The sequence below is a fragment of the Electrona antarctica genome (genome assembly GCF_951216825.1).
Source record: "Electrona antarctica genome assembly, chromosome: 14".
Lineage (NCBI taxonomy): Eukaryota > Metazoa > Chordata > Actinopteri > Myctophiformes > Myctophidae > Electrona > Electrona antarctica.
In genome coordinates this window covers 17,695,902-17,714,985 of record NC_136795.1, presented here as the reverse complement: position 1 = coordinate 17,714,985, position 19,084 = coordinate 17,695,902, and the positions used below count along the sequence as shown (strand labels likewise).

General features: G+C 41.2%; 1 protein-coding gene and 1 long non-coding RNA gene across 3 annotated transcripts in view; both read right to left on the bottom strand.

The window, feature by feature from the left end:
* Positions 1–479: 479 nt before the first annotated feature.
* abca3b (ATP-binding cassette, sub-family A (ABC1), member 3b) overlaps positions 480–19,084 on the bottom strand; it is a 67,781-nt gene continuing 49,176 nt past the window's right edge. Inside the window, exons 28-40 of one of the 2 annotated variants that reach the window (XM_079521171.1) lie at positions 18,512–18,682; positions 17,848–18,044; positions 16,762–16,835; positions 16,078–16,205; positions 3,737–3,839; positions 3,196–3,358; positions 2,926–3,075; positions 2,652–2,812; positions 2,365–2,544; positions 2,136–2,277; positions 1,782–1,966; positions 1,445–1,586; positions 480–1,049 (exon numbers count right to left, since the gene is read on the bottom strand). In XM_079521171.1, coding sequence (XP_079377297.1) covers positions 862–1,049; positions 1,445–1,586; positions 1,782–1,966; positions 2,136–2,277; positions 2,365–2,544; positions 2,652–2,812; positions 2,926–3,075; positions 3,196–3,358; positions 3,737–3,839; positions 16,078–16,205; positions 16,762–16,835; positions 17,848–18,044; positions 18,512–18,682 — 1,984 coding nt within the window. In that variant the 3' untranslated portion in view covers positions 480–861. Of the gene's footprint in view, positions 1,050–1,444; positions 1,587–1,781; positions 1,967–2,135; positions 2,278–2,364; positions 2,545–2,651; positions 2,813–2,925; positions 3,076–3,195; positions 3,359–3,736; positions 3,840–12,985; positions 16,206–16,761; positions 16,836–17,847; positions 18,045–18,511; positions 18,683–19,084 lie in introns of those variants that run through there. The other variant, XM_079521170.1, reaches the window with a different exon arrangement.
* Positions 6,177–7,691, bottom strand: LOC306936544. Its single transcript, XR_013791507.1, has 2 exons — positions 7,554–7,691; positions 6,177–6,823 (listed from the first exon to the last, which is right to left on the bottom strand). It is a non-coding gene; the product is annotated as an uncharacterized lncRNA (long non-coding RNA).

Below are 19,084 nucleotides of genomic sequence, written 5' to 3'. Positions count from 1 at the left end.
AAATCTGAGGCAGGGAAAAAAACCCTTGCGTTTTTTGGGCCCTGGGCTTGGAACGATCTACAGACCAGATTCAAAATGGCTTCCTTGATCCCCCTAGTGACTTTTAAGAGGCTTGCCTCTGGCATACTCTCCAGCCATTGCTCCTGCTTTGATGAGTAGCAATTTGTGGTGTTCTTAGTTTTTATATTAGCTTAGTAGTTTCTTGATGTATTGTTCTTATTAGTCTCTTTTAGTCTGTACTTGGTTTAGTGGTTAGCTATTTAGACTCTCTCTGAGTCTCCCTGGTAGTAGGTTTTTGGTATTACGGATGTCATATGTTTGTCTTGTCATGTCCTGTATTGTTGTTACTGGCAGAGCTGTGTAACATTTATTTGCCTCTTCTCTTGGCCAGTGCGCACTTGTAAAAGAGACTTTGGTCTCAATGTGATTTTACTGGTTAAATAAAGGTTCAATAAAAAAAATAAAACAGTAACAGGAAATGATTTAAGAAAGACCTGTCAAATATAAGAGTTTATGCTGTACTGGAATACATAGTACATTAGAATTATAAATACATCTGTGGATATCAGGTACTGCTTGAGTGAATATTTGTTCTACTTCTATGTGTTATTATACTGTCCGAATACTGAGACAAACTGTAGTTCTATTAACATTCTATTTATTTCCTATACCTTTAAATCAGCCTGTGATCGTAGCATAATACTATAAATGACACAGACAGTAATACTGTACATGAGTGATGGTGTCTGACCATTGGTTCAAATCCATTTACCTACACTAACACAATTCATTATGGAACCAGGAAAGTTCTTGTTTATGAGCAATGAAACAATGGAAAATATTCTGCAAGAACTGTCCTATTTAGAGGCGACTGACAGCACACAGCTGATGAGGTGAAGGGCTGAGGGTGAAACCGACAGTTGCCGTCAGATCCAGTTGATCCTCTGTTACCCCAGGTGGAGGAGTGAAACGAAAGCGCTGCAGGAGAGAGGTGAGGAAGAGGAAGACCTCCATCATGGCCAGGCTCTCTCCTGGACATGCCCTACGACCTGAAAAAATACGTTATTGCAACTGTTAGAACTGTGGTTGAACTGGGGTGCACCCATCAGGACCCAAGGAAGCTGTGTGCGGAAGTGTTTGTGTCGCCCCCCCCCCTATGGGCACAAGTGAAAGCACTTTGAGTTGTGCTCTATTGAGGCCCTTGGATTAAGAAATATCCCTCACGTGGGTGAGGGCTATGGAGTATCAAATCTGTGTTGGATGGCCATTTACATGATGCACAAAACCATTTGTATCCAAAATGGTGAAAAGAAGATAATCTAATTTTTGAGGGGAATAAAGGGTTAATATAATCTCCACCTGTCAGCTTGGCAGAGATAATTACAATATGCCTGGCAAAACTGCAACATTCACACTCAATACTGAAAGATACTAAGGCGTTTACCTGCAGAAAAGGGCATGAAGGCATCTCTCTTGACAAACTGGCCCTCTGGATCCAGAAAGTTATTGGGGTTAAATGTGTGTGGGCTTTCCCATTCAGTCTCATCATTCAGGACAGAAGTAAGTAGAGGAATCACAGGAGTTCCCTGTTCCCAAAGAGAACAGGTCTATTACATGATGACCCAAAACATTGACTACTGTTTCATGTTTTCAGAGGAACATATGTCATGCACAAATATATTCTCTTTTTGAAATTGTACACACACACACACACACACACACACACACACACACACACACACACACACACACATTATTTTTGTAATTTAAAAGTAATTTACCTTCTTGATGAAATAGCCCTGGAAGGTGACATCTTGGCTAGTGATGTGAGGAATTGACAGAGGAACAATGTTGGCTACTCTCTGGATCTCATGGATAACAGCATCAGTGTAGGGTAGGTTCTTCCTGTCCTCAACAAGCACCTGACGACTTCCAGTCACCCTGCTAAGCTCTTCCTGAACCTCATCTGGGAAAACGGGAAAGGAATAAGCATTACAATAATCCTAGTCTCATAGGCACTTTAAATAGAATTTCACCAGAGAAAGCTATAGTAGAAAGCTATAGAGCTATAAAAGCTATAGTATTTGTCGGCTCATATCTGTCATCAGATGTGTCATAGTAATATCATAGTCTACCTTGAATATGAGGGTACTTGGCCATCAACAGTAGACCCCATCTAATTGTATTTCCTGTAGTATCAGTTCCAGCTGCAAACAAATTCATCACACTGTAGACCAGGTTGTCATCATGATAATGTGAATCCATGATTCCAGAGTCCTAAAATCAACAGACAGGTGACAAACTAAAATAACTGTTGATGGGTACAATAGTAGCATAAGAGCACTACTAGAATGTATATTTTACCTCCAAACCCTTCTTCCGCATCAGGAATGAATCTATAAAGCCTCTGAGCATTTGAGGGTTCAGAGTTTCCTTCAGACCCCTAATTAGTCTTCTTGTCTCCTTTCTGTTGTTTTCAATAATCTTCATCAGGAGCCTCCAGGTTTTCATCCAAGGGCCCAGCCAGGGAAAGACATTGTACACCTGTAATGCAAATAATGACATTTTAAAGTTAGGGTTACACCATGGTTTCCATGACATAATGACTAAATACAGATTAAAGACTATAATAACAGATTGTCCTTTTTTACCAAAATGGCAGCTGATCCTGTAAGACGTATAGCTTCATTGTCTCCGTTCACCATTGCTTGGAACACAGGATCAGTGTATTCAAACCTGTCTCCATAGACAATGGTTGATATAACATTGGACGCTGCGTAACTCACTGCCTGGGTTGAATCAAAGGCTTTGCCTGTGACAAACAGAATCCATATTAGGTCAAGTTATGCATTTAATATTTATTTTGAAATTAACATTTATTTTTATGTGGCATTATGACTTCCACAACAGTACAGATTTGGTTACCTTCATGTTTTTCAATTGTGTCAATCAGGTAATGACATTCCTGTATGATGTTCTCTGCACTCATCCTCTTTCCCATGCCAAAGTCTCTCAGGTTAGTCAAGGCAAAGCGCCTCATCTCTTTCCAGGACTCACCATTGGACAAAATTATACCTATGTACACACACGCACGCACGCATGCACGCCAAAAAAAAGAACAAAAACATTAGCCTTGTCCAAGGCAGAAAATATGTGACAAATGAACTGAGTTACACAAAACATACAGAACTTTACCATGTCCTTTATTCAAGTCATAGAATACAGGAGTGATCTCTCTGTCTCCAAACTCCTCAGCATAGTTGACCAGAGCCTGTTTGACCGTCTTGTATCCTGCCAGGACCACTACTTTCTTATGACCAAGGTGGATTGTGAACACTGGTCCATATTTCTTGGACAGCTATAAAGACAAAGTGTGAGATGTGTAAAATTATGCTCTACAGCAGTGGTTCCCAAACCTTTGAGCTGAAAATAGCAGATCTACAAGTTCACAACCTGTCGCGATGCGATACGTTAAGCTTGTAGATCTGCTATTTCCACAAGTTCTTAAACTTTTTTTTATTTTTTTTGCGAGTGAGAATTTCTTAATTGTATTAAAATTTCTGAAATTCTCTGGAAAGATGTTTGGGAAACAGTGCTCAGAGTGCAATATGTTTTAAGACACTCATTTGATAATAATGTTCACTTACAGTTAATATAATTTCATTTACAGGTGTTTTTGCTTGTCACAGACAGTATGAAACAAAGGAACACATACATATGGTTAACACAATCTTACATAACAAAGGGAGGTGTGTGGACTACTGAGATCCAACTGCAGTAAGTTTCCAAGCAGAGGCAGAGGCCTGGGTCCTGGAGGTTCCTTCCTTTGTTCCTGGGTGCTGGAGGAGAGGCGGTAGAGGACAAACAGGAAAATCACAGCTCCCAGCAAAGTGATTGAACTGGCAGACTGGAAAAGATGATCTTCTAAAAGACACATTGTATTCAAACTCTCAACTTGCGTCCCTGAAGTGAGCTGGCAAATCGTGTTTCCCCTGAATTCTAAAGTAACTCTCTTTGTTTGTGGCAACTGGTGCATTATGCCAAAGCCACGCATGCAGCTGGAGGTAATAACTTTAATTTTGGGTGCGTTTCATTTTGGAGTACTGGGTGTCCAGGCTGGCACACAGCACCTGAAACCACAACAACCTGCATCAAAATATTTGCTCTGGAAGGGGAACTCTCTCTCTCTCTCTCTCTCTCTCTCTCTATATATATATATATATATATATATATATATATATATTTATTATTTTATTTATTTTTATTTTTATTGGGGCATTTTCTGCCTTTATTGATAGTCTAGTAACAGAAATCAAATCAAACTTTATTTATAAAGCACATTTAAAAATGACTAAGTGCTGTACAAGTAAAAAAAAACATATATCAAATAAGATCAATACATCAATATCAAGCGAGTACATACTGTATGGATATAATAAGACACTAAAATAAGAGGTAAGAGTTTGGAATTAAAGGCTGTGATTAAAAGCCAGGTCGAAAAAATGGGTCTCATAAGCAAAGACTTAAAAGTCTCAATGGACTGGGTGGATCTGATGTGGAGAGGAAGGCTATTCCAGAGCCTAGGGGCAGCCAGAGCCTTAGATTAGATGGCTCTGGGGACAGCCAGAGCCTTAGATTAGATGGCTCTGGGGGCAGCCAGAGCCTTAGATTAGATGGCTCTGGGGGCAGCCAGAGCCTTAGATTAGATGGCTCTGGGGGCAGCCAGAGCCTTAGATTAGATGGCTCTGGTGGGGGCAGCCACAGCAAAAGCACGATCTCCCCTGGTTTTAAGTAGGGCTGTTTTGGGGGTCAATAGTGAAAGGTGCGCTGACCGGCTTGTGTTCAAGAAGTTCTGCCAAATAAAAGAGGGCCAGCCCATTGAGGGATTTAAAAGCAATTATCAAAAATGTAAAATCAATCCTAAATTTGACAGGGAGCCAGTGGAGTGAGGCCAAGATAGGGGAGATATGGTCGTGCTTTTTTGTGCCTGTGAGGAGGCGCGCGGCAGCATTTTGTACTAACTGCAGTCGTCTGACCAAGGACTGGTGGATGCCAGAGTATAAAGCATTACAATAATCTAATCTAGAGGAAATAAAAGCGTGAATTAGTGTTTCAAGTTGCTTCGGGGGAAGATATGGTTTTACTTTAGCAATCAAATGCAGCTGGAAGAAACTGGTTTTGATGACAGAGGATATTTGCTTGTCGAATTTAAATGAGCTGAAAAGTATGGGGAGGGATAGGCGTGTCATGGCCAAAGATAATTATTTCGGTTTTGTTGTCATTTAAGTGAAGAAAATGTGTGGCCATCCAGATTTGTATGTCATGAAGGCAGTTTAGTAATGCTTGAAGTGATTGGAGTGGGTTGCTATTTTTGACTGTGAGAGGCATGTAGATCTGGACATCATCGCATAGCATAAACATATTAAACACATGTCGGTTAATATAATCCAATCAAAGACTGTGGTGTTTGTAGTTGGTCTGCTTCCTTCACTTCTATTGATAAATGTATATCATGAGGTCAGGTATAGGACCAATAATGGTTGATATGTGATTATGCTGTAATTAATCCTCTGAAAGACGAGTTCCGTTAGTACCACAACAATAGAATGTCAGCACTCATGCAGGGAACCTGGTTTCAAGTCCCAGCTAGGACATGAAGTTGATGGACTACAGCTTAAAGAGCTGATGAACAATACTAACTGTGGCAGCAAGAAATGAATGCAATAACTATTGACAGATCTATTTATGATTATCCAATATAGGCCAAAACTCGCTCAACCTCAGATCAAATGCCTGGATGCGCTATGTCGTACCCAACACCAAATCTGAGGCAGGGAAAAAAACCCTTGCGTTTTTTGGGCCCTGGGCTTGGAACGATCTACAGACCAGATTCAAATTGGCTTCCTTGATCCCCCTAGTGACTTTTAAGAGGCTTGCCTCTGGCATACTCTCCAGCCATTGCTCCTGCTTTGATGAGTAGCAATTTGTGGTGTTCTTAGTTTTTCTTTTAGTCTGTACTTGGTTTAGTGGTTAGCTATTTAGACTCTCTCTGAGTCTCCCTGGTAGTAGGTTTTTGGTATTACGGATGTCATATGTTTGTCTTGTCATGTCATGTATTGTTGTTACTGGCAGAGCTGTGTAACATTTATTTGCCTCTTCTCTTGGCCAGTGCGCACTTGTAAAAGAGACTTTGGTCTCAATGTGATTTTACTGGTTAAATAAAGGTTAAATAAAGAAAATAAAACAGTAACAGGAAATTATTTAAGAAAGACCTGTCAAATATAAGAGTTTATGCTGTACTGGAATACATAGTACATTAAAATTATAAATACATCTGTGGATATCAGGTACTGCTTGAGTGAATATTTGTTCTACTTCTATGTGTCATTATACTGTCCGAATACTGAGACAAACTGTAGTTCTATTAACATTCTATTTATTTCCTATACCTTTAAATCAGCCTGTGATCGTAGCATAATACTATAAATGACACGGACAGTAATACTGTACATGAGTGATGGTGACCATTGGTTCAAATCCATTTACCTACAGTTACACTAACACAATTCATTATGGAACCAGGAAAGTTCTTGTTTATGAGCAATGCAACAATGGAAAATATTCTGCAAGAACTGTCCTATTTAGAGTCGACTGACAGCACACAGCTGATGAGGTGAAGGGCTGAGGGTGAAACCGACAGTTGCCGTCAGATCCAGTTGATCCTCTGTTACCCCAGGTGGAGGAGTGAAACGAAAGCGCTGCAGGAGAGAGGTGAGGAAGACCTCCATCATGGCCAGGCTCTCTCCTGGACATGCCCTACGACCTGAAAAAATACGTTATTGCAACTGTTAGAACTGTGGTTGAACTGGGATGCACCCATCAGGACCCAAGGAAGCTGTGTGCGGAAGTGTTTGTGTCGCCCCCCTATGGGCACAAGTGAAAGCACTTTGAGTTGTGCTCTATTGAGGCCCTTGGATTAAGAAATATCCCTCACGTGGGTGAGGGCTATTTCTTACAAGAATATTAACTTCCAAATCCAATCATTTAGGCAAATATAATGTATAGGTAAATGCTATGGAGTATCAAATCTGTGTTGGATGGCCATTTACATGATGCACAAATGGTAAAATAAATGGTAAATGGTGCATTTATATAGCGCCTTTATCCAAGGCACTTTACATAGATTGTGCATTACATTCACCCATTCACACACACATTCATACACCGATTGCGGCGGAAGCCATGCAAGGTACCAACCAGCACATCGGGAGCAATTTGGGGTTCAGTGTCTTGCCCAAGGACACTTCGACATGTAGCCAGGAGGAGCCGGGATTCGAACCGCCGACCCATGGATCATTGGACGACCTGCTCTACCTCTTGAGCCACAGTCGCCCCTGCACAAAACCATTTGTATCCAAAATGGTGAAAAGAAGATAATCTCATTTTTGAGGGTTAATATAATCTCCACCTGTCAGCTTGGCAGAGATAATTACAATATGCCTGGCAAAACTGCAACATTCACACTCAATACTGACAAATACTAAGGCGTTTACCTGCAGAAAAGGGCATGAAGGCATCTCTCTTGACAAACTGGCCCTCTGGATCCAGAAAGTTATTGGGGTTAAATGTGTGTGGGCTTTCCCATTCAGTCTCATCGTTCAGGACAGAAGTAAGTAGAGGAATCACAGGAGTTCCCTGTTCCCAAAGAGAACAGGTCTATTACATGATGACCCAAAACATTGACTACTGTTTCATGTTTTCAGAGGAAATGCACAAATATATTCTCTTTTTTTCTTTTTGAAATTGTACACACACACACACACACACACACACACACACACACACACACACACACACACACACACACACACACACACACACACACACACACACACACACACACACACACACACACACACACACACTATTTTTGTAATTTAAAAGTAATTTACGCATGGATATAATAAGACACTAAGATAAGAGGTAAGAGTTTGGAATTAAAGGCTGTGATTAAAAGCCAGGTCGAAAAAATGGGTCTCATAAGCAAAGACTTAAAAGTCTCAATGGACTGGGTGGATCTGATGTGAAGAGGAAGGCTATTCCAGAGCCTAGGGACAGCCAGAGCCTTAGATTAGATGGCTCTGGGGGCAGCCAGAGCCTTAGATTAGATGGCTCTGGGGGCAGCCAGAGCCTTAGATTAGATGGCTCTGGGGGCAGCCACAGCAAAAGCACGATCTCCCCTGCTTTTAAGTAGGGCTGTTTTGGGGGTCAATAGTGAAAGGTGCGCTGACCGGCTTGTGTTCAAGAAGTTCTGCCAAATAAAAGAGGGCCAGCCCATTGAGGGATTTAAAAGCAATTATCAACAATGTAAAATCAATCCTAAATTTGACAGGGAGCCAGTGGAGTGAGGCCAAGATAGGGGAGATATGGTCGTGCTTTTTTGTGCCTGTGAGGAGGCGCGCGGCAGCATTTTGTACTAACTGCAGTCGTCTGACCAAGGACTGGTGGATGCCAGAGTATAAAGCATTACAATAATCTAATCTAGAGGAAATACAAGCGTGAATTAGTGTTTCAAGTTGCTTCGGGGGAAGATATGGTTTTACTTTAGCAATCAAATGCAGCTGGAAGAAACTGGTTTTGATGACAGAGGATATTTGCTTGTCGAATTTAAATGAGCTGAAAAGTATGGGGAGGGATAGGCGTGTCATGGCCAAAGATAATTATTTCGGTTTTGTTGTCATTTAAGTGAAGAAAATTTGTGGCCATCCAGATTTGTATGTCATGAAGGCAGTTTAGTAATGCTTGAAGTGATTGGAGTGGGTTGCTATTTTTGACTGTGAGTGGCATGTAGATCTGGACATCATCGCATAACAGTGGAAAGAGATATAGGCCCTAGGGGTAACATGTAGAGCAGGAACAAGATGGGACCCAGAATGGAGCCCTGGGGGACTCCAGAGCTGAGGGGGGAGGTAGGAAGAGATGTTCAGTCAGTGACCAATCTGGGAACCCATCGGCCAAAAAAATTAAGGAAAAAGCAGTCCCTGTTTTCCGCAGCGTAGCTCGGAATCTGTTCTTGAGATATTAGGGAGTCACAAGCAGCAAAGGCCCTGGGTCCCACGTTGTCATAATTCTGACCTCCCGTTATTCCGACCATTAGGTTAGTGTGAGTTAACGTGACAGTTAACGTGACAAATGATTTTAAAACTCATTCATTGTGTAATAGTCTGGCAGCCGAGGTGGACGGGTGGGAAATTTGGTATATAGTATTTTTTATTGGCCTAAAAAATACATACATTCATGAATCCACATGCTGACCGGCTGTCAGTATTGAGCAATTTTTATAGGGGTTTCGCAGGCAAAATTGTCGAAAATGTCAAACTTTCCTTTTGCTTTAAGTAGCATGTGACATGTCAACCTAGGGGGTTTTCTTGATTCTGAATCCATTCCAAGCATTCGTTTTGCACAAAATACACTCCTTGGGCTAAAAACAGCCATAGCCACTTGCCCAAATGTGCTGACCTCATCACATTTGTGCTGGATTCAGAATCATGAAAACCCCCTAGTTTGACATGTCACATGCTACTTCAAGCATAACGAATGTCAAGCATAAGTTTGACATTTTTGCCTGCCATTGATTGATTGATTGAAAATTGTATTAACAGTTTGCAGAATTACAGTACATTTCAAGCACAAACTCAATACAAAGGCTGTTAACTGTGAGTGGACGACCCAATTAAGCATTACACTTGTTTACAACAGGGTCCACCATGTTCAATTCATCAAAACATTTAGAGACGTACAAATAGACACTTCTATATAGACAAAGAACAGAACAGGAATTCATCATAATGGAGGTAAAAAGGGAAAAGAAACATATACAGTGAGGGGAAAAGGGGGGGGGGGGGTGGGGGGGGATTCAGATTTTACGGGTTTTGAAGGAGTCAAGGGATTCACATGTCTTAATGACTGTTGGTAGGGCGTTCCACATTTTGGTGGCATAGGAGCGAAAATAATTTAGTCCCTTGTTTGTGCCGAATCTGGGTTGTACATGGTTCGTTGCACTCCCTCTGGTGTTGTGGGTGTGGACTTCGTTAACATTAAGGAAGGTGTGATAACATTGTCACCCACTCTAACCAAGAAGCCATTTGCCTTGCTGAGATTACTATTAGATCCAAAGAGAATGGATTCAGTTTTTCCCAGGTGTAAAGATAGTTTGTTATCAGCGAGCCAGGTGCAGATTCTACCGAGTTCAGAGCTGAGGGCATTTTCAACCTGCAGTTTGTCCCTGTCCGAGACCAGCAGTGCCGAGTCATCTGCGAACAGGAACAAGTTGCAGTCACAAGCTGAAGTCATGTCGTTTACATATATTAGGAACAGTAGAGGCCCTAGTATGCTTCCTTGTGGAAGGGGGAGGGGGGGGACAGTGTTCCGTTCACTTCCACCATCTGTTCTCTCCCCTCCAGGTAGGATTGCATCCAGCTCACTGATGTGCTATCGAAACCAATTGCTTTTAGCTTGTTAACCAGTATGGAGTGGTTCACAGTGTCAAAAGCCTTTTGGAGGTCCAGCATGACCATGCCGCAGTATTTGCCAGCATCCACCTCTTGTTTGATGTGGTCGCTCAAATAGAGAAGGCATGTGTCAGTGGAGTGGGATGTTCTGAAGCCAGATTGGAACTCGTACAATAATTTATTAGTGGCAAGATACTTTTCCATAGACTATTGTTTCCATCACTTTCGAGATGGAGCTTAGAATAGAAATAGGGCGGTAGTTGCCGGGGTCTAATTTACTCCCTTTCTTGTGCAGGGGGTTACTTTGGCCAGTTTGAAATCTAGTGGGACCTGTCCCTGTTTGATGGAGAGGTTTACTATGTGGGTGATGATTGGAGCTATAGAGATGGCTGAGTCTCTGAGAAATTTGGAGGGAATATTGTCATGGCCAGTGGCCTTGTGGGGTTGGAGGGCACTCAGTTTCTTAAGTACCTCATCAGTTGTTACCATAACTAGTTTGAAATCGTCTTTACAAACACCTAGGTTTCTGTAGAAGGTTTTAATGTGCTCTACACCAAAGAGCCCAGAGTGGGAGGGCAGATTGTTAACCAGCGTTGTTGCTATGTTTGTAAAGAAGATGTTCAAGTAGTTGGCCACATCAAGCTTGTCAGTGATGAGAGTGTTGTTCGCTTTAATGTTTATGTTTGAAAACCTGGTTTTCAGTTTCTGACCGCAGCCTAGTTGGTTGTTGAGTAGCTTCCAGAGCTCTCGAGCATTGTTTTTGTTTTCCTCAGCTTTATTATTAATATAGTTACTTTTGGCGGATTTGGTCATGGCAGTAACAATATTTCTTAGCCTGTTTCGTTGGGTTTTTAGGTTGTCCAGCTGAGCTTGGAGATACCTGTCGAAGCGCTTGGCAAGCTTTGACTTGCATTTTAGAAATTCAGAGCATTTTTTGTCTCTGGCATTCGTTGCAGTCAGTATGTCCGAATTCATCCATGGCTCCGAGCGGGTTTTGACCCTGATGGTTCTCAGAGGAGCCATGTTGTTCAGTACTGATGTAAATTTGGTTTTGAAGCCAAGCCAAGCTTCTTCGACAAGTGTGCTTTTAAGCTCATCGGACCAATCCAGACTCTCCAATTCTTGGTTAAAGACCTCACTAGAGTAGGTTTTGAGGTCCCTTGATATGACTGCTTTGTGGCAGCCAGACTTTGGTTTTTGTTTTTTGCGGGTACAGAATATCATGAAATGATCACTAAGCCCGCATAATAATAATAATAATAGCTCAAATTTATATAGCGCTTTTCTAAATACCCAAAGCGCTTTACATAAGAACACTAGGAACAAACTTTATTAGGAAAAAAAACAAAGCAAAACAAAACAATACAATACAACAACAACAGTACAAGGTTAAAAAGATAAAAGGATAAACGAGGGAAGGGGGGGACCTTAGCCAGACCTCAGCTGGGGAAAGCTATCCTGAAGAGGTGGGTTAATGGTAGGGTCACAAGAAACCCCTATAAAAAAATAAAATTGCTCAATACTGACAGCCGGTCAGCAAGTGGATTCATGAATGTATGTATATAGACAATATTTTAGGCCAATAAAAGACTATATACCAAATTTCCCACTTTAAACAAAAGAAGCATGTCTGCTGCCAGACTATAAATAGACTGTGCATAACTGTAGTCCCAGCTTTCCATGAAGGTGGCATATCTGTTTACTGTTCCAGTACAGTGTCCAATAGTTTAGTTTGATGGCTCGGCTAGGCAGCAGATTGGAACGATAAACATAAGGTGTCATTTGTCTTTCCGATTCAACGCTGCTGCCAAGCCAATCAAACAAAGCTATGGGCAATGAACTGGAACAGGTAGTGGTGGAAAAAATACTCAATTGTTTTACTTAAGTAAAAGTATCAATACTGCAATGGAGTTACAAGTAAAAGTCAGGAATTCAACAGTATTGGCATCAAAATGTACTTAAAGAGCCTCATTATGCAGAATGTCCCATTTCAACTTTTCAAATGTATAACAATCTTTTGAAAATAGATCTACAAGCTCACATGTGTCGCATCGCAACAGTGTATATAGGGCTGAAGTGGTTAATGTATGTGTTGTAATAATAATAATCAAAATCTACAAAGTAACTAGTAACTAAAGTTTTCAAATAAATAGTGGAGAAAAAGTACAAAATGTAGGTAGTTGAGTAGAAGTAAAAGTATTGATAATTGGAATTACTCAAGTAAAGTACAAATACCTCAAAAGTGTACTTAAGTACAGTAAATGTAGGCCTACTTAGTTACTTTCCACCAGTGGGAAAACGACATGGGTAACATTCACAGTCAACCTCATGCATACATGTGTTCTGTTTATCAAGTTCTCCACAGTCACGATCTACATCTGATGACGTCGTCTTTCAGTCCTGTATTAATCCTGAGTTTGGAGGTGCAGCAGCAGTTTAAAATTATATTAGAAAGAGAGGGGAATTTGCTTCCATTTGCGTAGAGCATTATTTTATTAAAAAAAATGCAATTACATATACATTTGACAAGGTCAATTCAATGGTACAGTACACACAATCACAATAATGTAAATTCCCTTTTTAAATGATACATTGTATTTCAGCATTATCAACCCTTCAATGTTACAAGTGTGCGGAAATGGCAAACTTTCTTTTGCTCAGACTAAAGACTGCAACAGAAGTAACAAAGGTCAGGAGTTTTACCACTGGCTTATATTATACTTCGTCGTATGATGGTGTCACGCGAAAATAGCCAATTTACAAAGTTCACAAAGCGTTGCATGATGCTTTGTGAGATTGTAGATCAGCAATGTTTTGAAATTTTAAAATATTCAAAGTGGCTAATAGGTCCTATGACCAATAAGCACCACGTGTTAGCAACTTCTGGGAATAATATGTAAAGAAGGAAAAAGATATGCACATCCCATTATTTTCTTCATCTTCTGGGAATACCAGCCTATTTCTTACACTTCCCATGCCTGCTATTTTGTCTCTCGTCAATGAAAGCACACTAAGCCATAACAAGCAAACGGTTAACAAAGCTGATTCATTTCACTCAATGCTTTTTGCTTTATCTAAATCATGAATACATTCATCTCAACTCTGTTTAGTGAGTTTTGAGAGTGGGAATGTTATTTTTCACCCGTACACTGTGGTAATCCAATGTCCTCTTCACATCTACTACAGAAACAGACTCTTACACAGGCTATGAAAGGAGGAAGACCATCTTCATCGTTCCTCCACAGTATGTGAGACTTGTTATTGTCATACATGTCATACATTATAATCTGCTCAAACATTCCTTCTGAAATATATTGGTTTTTCTGTCAGTTCTTAAAAAAGAGGCTATGACAGCACGATCCCATACACACAGGAAGGGGGAGGGGGGTATCATTGCTGTAATCACAAGCCGAGTTACACTGTCACACAAGATTTAAAATAACCAATCTACAAGCTCAAAAGTGACCCGATGTGTTGCTTTGTGAGCTTGTAGGTCTGTTTTTTCCGCACGCAACCATGACCATGAACTGTGTATTGGTAATGGGCTGGTTTACTCACCCATAGCAGCTAATGTAATGCTCCTACACACATCAGTAAGTAATCATACCACAGTTGTAGAATAGTCTGAGGTAAGGGATGATGTGCGCTCTAACACCTGCAAATGGAAAGAAGACATACACACACAGACATACTGAAGAGTTTTTTCAACGTGTTGCAGGAAAACCAAGGTATTGAGGGTACACGACAACCCTCAAGTCCTTGTAATTTTGCAGAAATAGATTGAAATCTGTCCGATGCAATCTTATCTATAGAGGCTTGCTTGCTTTACAAGGCAAGACATTTGAAAGTATTCTTTGTCAGATATAGAAACACGTGTGAACCAAGTGGTTAACATGCATTTACACTCTTGACAGAAATCTGATACTATTTCAGCAGCTAATGTCAGCCTTATTCCACACAGTAGGTGTCATGGAGCTTGTCAGCCTTATTCCACACAGTAGGTGTCATGGAGCTTGTCAGCCTTATTCCACACAGTAGGTGTCATGGAGCTTGTCAGCCTTATTCCACACAGTAGGTGTCATGGAGCTTGTCAGCCTTATTCCACACAGTAGGTGTCATGGAGCTTGTCAGCCTTATTCCACACAGTAGGTGTCATGGAGCTTGTCAGCCTTATTCCACACAGTAGGTGTCATGGAGCTTGTCAGCCTTATTCCACACAGTAGGTGTCATGGAGATTGTGGTCACTGAGTTTCCATGACAAAATCACACACACCGCTGCAGATTTGTTTGGAAGGCAAAACAAGAGAGAAGCCAAGGATCCTTTTCCCCCACATGTGGTAAACCATCAGTCATGTGGTAAACCATCAGTCATGTGGTAAACCATCAGTCATGTGGTAAACCATCAGTCATGTGGTAAACCATCAGTCATGTGGTAAACCATCAGTCATGCTCAATGCCCTCTTTTCAAAATGTGCTAAATGTAATTTGAGGTCAAGTCTTCAGTCCGACAGGAACGGAGCTTCCAGTGTTTGCTCAATGGTTCCCAATGCCATGCAGTTTTAGAAATAGTAATTCAGGCATGCATTCACGAATGCACCCGGTACACATCCATAAATAGCTCTTAATGAGTATGGTTCAAGTACAATGAATATGTTATATTATTTACACCTGGCAAAAACACTAAGCGACTTTTAAGGATGATCAGGCATTACAAGTATCGGGTTGGGATAAACCCTCATTTGTTAGATAAGGCTAACGGTGGACAACCGATGGCTGTGTCATGGTTTATACTCTCTTTGTAATCAACAATGTCAAAAACAGCATTCATTCTCAGAAACACAAAAATAAAGCGATAAAAACAAGAAATATATAAATAACAGAAAAGAAAGGCTACACGCATAAAAGTACACACACTGTTAAGTCGTCGGTCATACACAGTGAAACAATAAAGCAGCGTAGTACCTAGACAGTAAAATCCTCAGTGTTCAATTTAACTCTGAGAGAGTACAAATGAAACCAAATGGACCTGTAAAGTATGGACCAGTAAGGGTCCATTTGGTTCTATTTGGACTTCTCTCAGAGTAAAATCAACACCATGGATTTTACGGTGAAGTTACATTTTCCAGTGGTCATCTTCAAAGTTCAAACTCACATAAAGGTGCAACATTTAAAATTTTCGATGTCTTTTCTTTTTGTTTTACTTGGTATATAATTGACCCCATTCCCACCAGTTACAACCGTTGCTTCATACTTTGCCTTATACAATAACAAGAAATAGCATGATTGAGGCTTGAGGCTGATGTTCGCATGGCGGTCGAATCCCACCAAAGGGTCGCAAGACTCGCATAGAGCCAGAGATACGCGGCCAACATGAACGAACAGAGGCCCACAGCACCTCTAGCTTCCTCCTGCAACCCGCACAGTGGTGGAGGCCTGTGTGTTGTGTGTCCAATACGCACATATGTAGTAGTATAACTGTATATATAAACACAGACCGTCCACGCACACTGTGGAACATGGATGGGACCCGATGGACGGATGGATGTCCTCTTCATTCTTCTCTTATTTCCTCCTGCCCTCTGTGCAGTGTTGGAACTGGGCAAAGCTGAGGAACACTTGCTCCAGTGATATCTGGCTCACGCAGTAGTCTTCTATACGGTATTTCTCTTTGGCTGCCTCCAGGGTCCCAAACACCTAGTTGTGGTGGGTGGGTGGGTGGGTGGGTTTGGAGAAAAAACATGAAAGTGTTGGGTAAATACATTTAAAGGTGCTAGCAGCAGTATGTACAGTTGGAGGCCATCGATATTGTCCTTTTCTTTTTGCTGAGGTTTGCGTGATCTGCGCAAAAGGACAGTTAACCCATTTTGGGCGGGAACCCCTTTTGGTGTTTTAAACATTATGTTATAATTTAGCTATTGAAAAATAGCAGATCTACAAGCTCATAGCGCGCCACCGAGTGGCGCGCTACGAGCTTGTAGGTCTGCTATTTTTGAAAAATCGTGAAAATATTTATTTCAGAAAACTGGAGGATTTAGAAGGATTTAAAAAAAAATTGAGGTCAGGCCTAAATGGGTCAAATGATAAGGGACAATATCGGTGGCACCCAACTGTAAGGTTTTGTGATGGTCGAGGCTCCTGGATCGCTCATGGCATCGTGTCATAGTACAGTTATTACACATTTTCTCCTCTAGAGGGGGCTCTAACATCTGAAATTAAATGACATGCAGGTTTTATGTACAAGCACTTTTACCTGTGCCCAAGTGAGAGTCTTGTCAGTCAAGTGGTAGTGCACCATGCCATGGTGCTCATCCTTCAGTAGACTACCTGTGGTGGGAGAGAGAGCATCTGGTCAAAATACATTTCCTCATCCATTTAGGCTGAGTGGTAATCTGTACAACAATGTCAAAATATTCTTTCCTGTTGATATGAATTTCACTTCATTGTTAGTGGTCATCATCGTTTAACCACTTTAATCCGATACTGATTGAGGTCCCACAGGGCTGTATAATCGGCCCCCTCCGTACCCCCTCTACACATCTTCAGACTCCACCTTAGCCCTTGCCATAGCACTTGCCCTATTAAACGCATGTAATTTAACGTAGACATAGCATTCGAGTATATTCCCATAGTTTCATGTTACAGATATTCTACTGTTGCTAGATGGATGTTAGGTTCTTAGCTTATTTATGATCCTTGATGATGACTATTTCTATGTATTAGCATGTGTTGTTCTTGCTTACTGTAAATCGCTCTGGATTAAGACCTTGCTAAATACCTAAATTGTACACCAAATCTCTTCTGTGAGAATAGCTGATCTACAAGCTTGTAGATTTGCCATTTTTGTCAAATATTCAATGTGCTTAAGCAATATTTAAGACACAACCCACGTACACATTGACAGAAATGTCCCATATCTGTCTATTTTGGCCATTCTCTGTGCATTTCGTAGGCAAACACTGGCCTGACACGTCCATTATGATCCATCTACGGCTACGCAGTAGTCACATCAACCATTCATACAGTATTTTTTAAAGTGAAGATTGCTATTTTGCCGTAAACTCGTGTGTTCTCGTATAGAAAATGTAACAATCAAAATCTTGAACTGTTAGTAAGGACATTCACACATTGTACACTAATGACATCATTTAGAGTTACTAAACATTTCAGTACAACTTTGGCAGCTTTTCAGAGACACAGAATGGGAGTGTGAATGGAATGTTAGCCCCACAGCAAATATATTGAGGTCATTTTGAAAACGGGGAAGGCTTCCCATTAAGTGTGCTGAACGTTCTGGACTGTCTAGAGCCTGCACTGTCAAACCGAGAAACCTTCTGACCTGGGAAGGTGCCTTCGATGAAATCTTTGAAGAGCTGCAGGTCACTGTCCTCCAGGTCCACCTCCACGTGCACCTTTGCCAGCAGGGTGTAGCCACTGCCAAACTTGCTCTTCAGATGTTGGGGACTGCCCAGACACTTGAACTGACCGTTGACCATGACCGCCAGCCTGGTGCACAGGGCTTCACACTCCTCCATACTGCAGTGAGACGCAACCAGAGGGAAAGGTATAAATGAGTACTAGAGCATGACACGACATGTTTTTAAACACTTTAAACTCCCTACTATCAACACTTTAAGTGAAAATAACAGATCTACATACAGTATGACACAGTATATAGGCCTTAAAGTGGCTAATCAGTAAACCAGTAGACCTGAGACACGTGCGTGCGTGCGTGCGTGTGTCTGCATAAAAAGTGCATTTCAACCATTCCAAGAAGTGAAAAGTTCATCGAGTTCACATTCACAACAGATGGTCTTCATTTATGATGCTATGCTGTAATGTTCTAATGCTGAGCAGGCCTGAGTGAAAAGCTAGATTAAACAGAATGAAAAGCTAAATTAAGAGTGAAAAGATCGATTAAACAGAGTGAAAAGCTAAATGGAGGTAATGATGATGGAACAGAGTTTACCTATGTGAGGTAATGATGATAGAACAGAGTTTACCTATGTGAGGTAATGATGATGGCCTTGCCAGACTCTCGTGTGCGTGTGACAGCGTCCCACAGCAGTCTTCTGGCCACAGGGTCCATACCAGTGGAAGGCTCGTCCAGGAAGATGACCGGAGGCCCACCAATCAGAGCCATGCCTGCACTCAGCTTCCTCTTGTTGCCCCCACTATACACAGACCAACAGGGAATGGAGGGGATCACATTCATAATATTTATCAGCCATTTTCCATTCATGAGGGGAGTGATAAAAGGACAGAGAGGTTGATAAGCTTGCAGTGATTCGTCACCGGTCATATCTTCCCTAGGTGTTATACAGCAGCTGACCAATGAAGGCAGCTAAATTGCAACCGTGGAAAGAAATGGCACCATCAACCAGACACAAGCCAATATTTCTTAATATCCTTTATTCCTTTATCATTTGTGGAACAATTAACAACTAAATAGCAAATCTACAAGCTCACGTGTTGCATCACAACGGGAAGGAAGTTTGTAGAGCAGCTATCTTGGCTATTTTTGAAAGATTTACAACATTCTCTGAGACAATAGGGACACCAGGGTTAATGTTGTT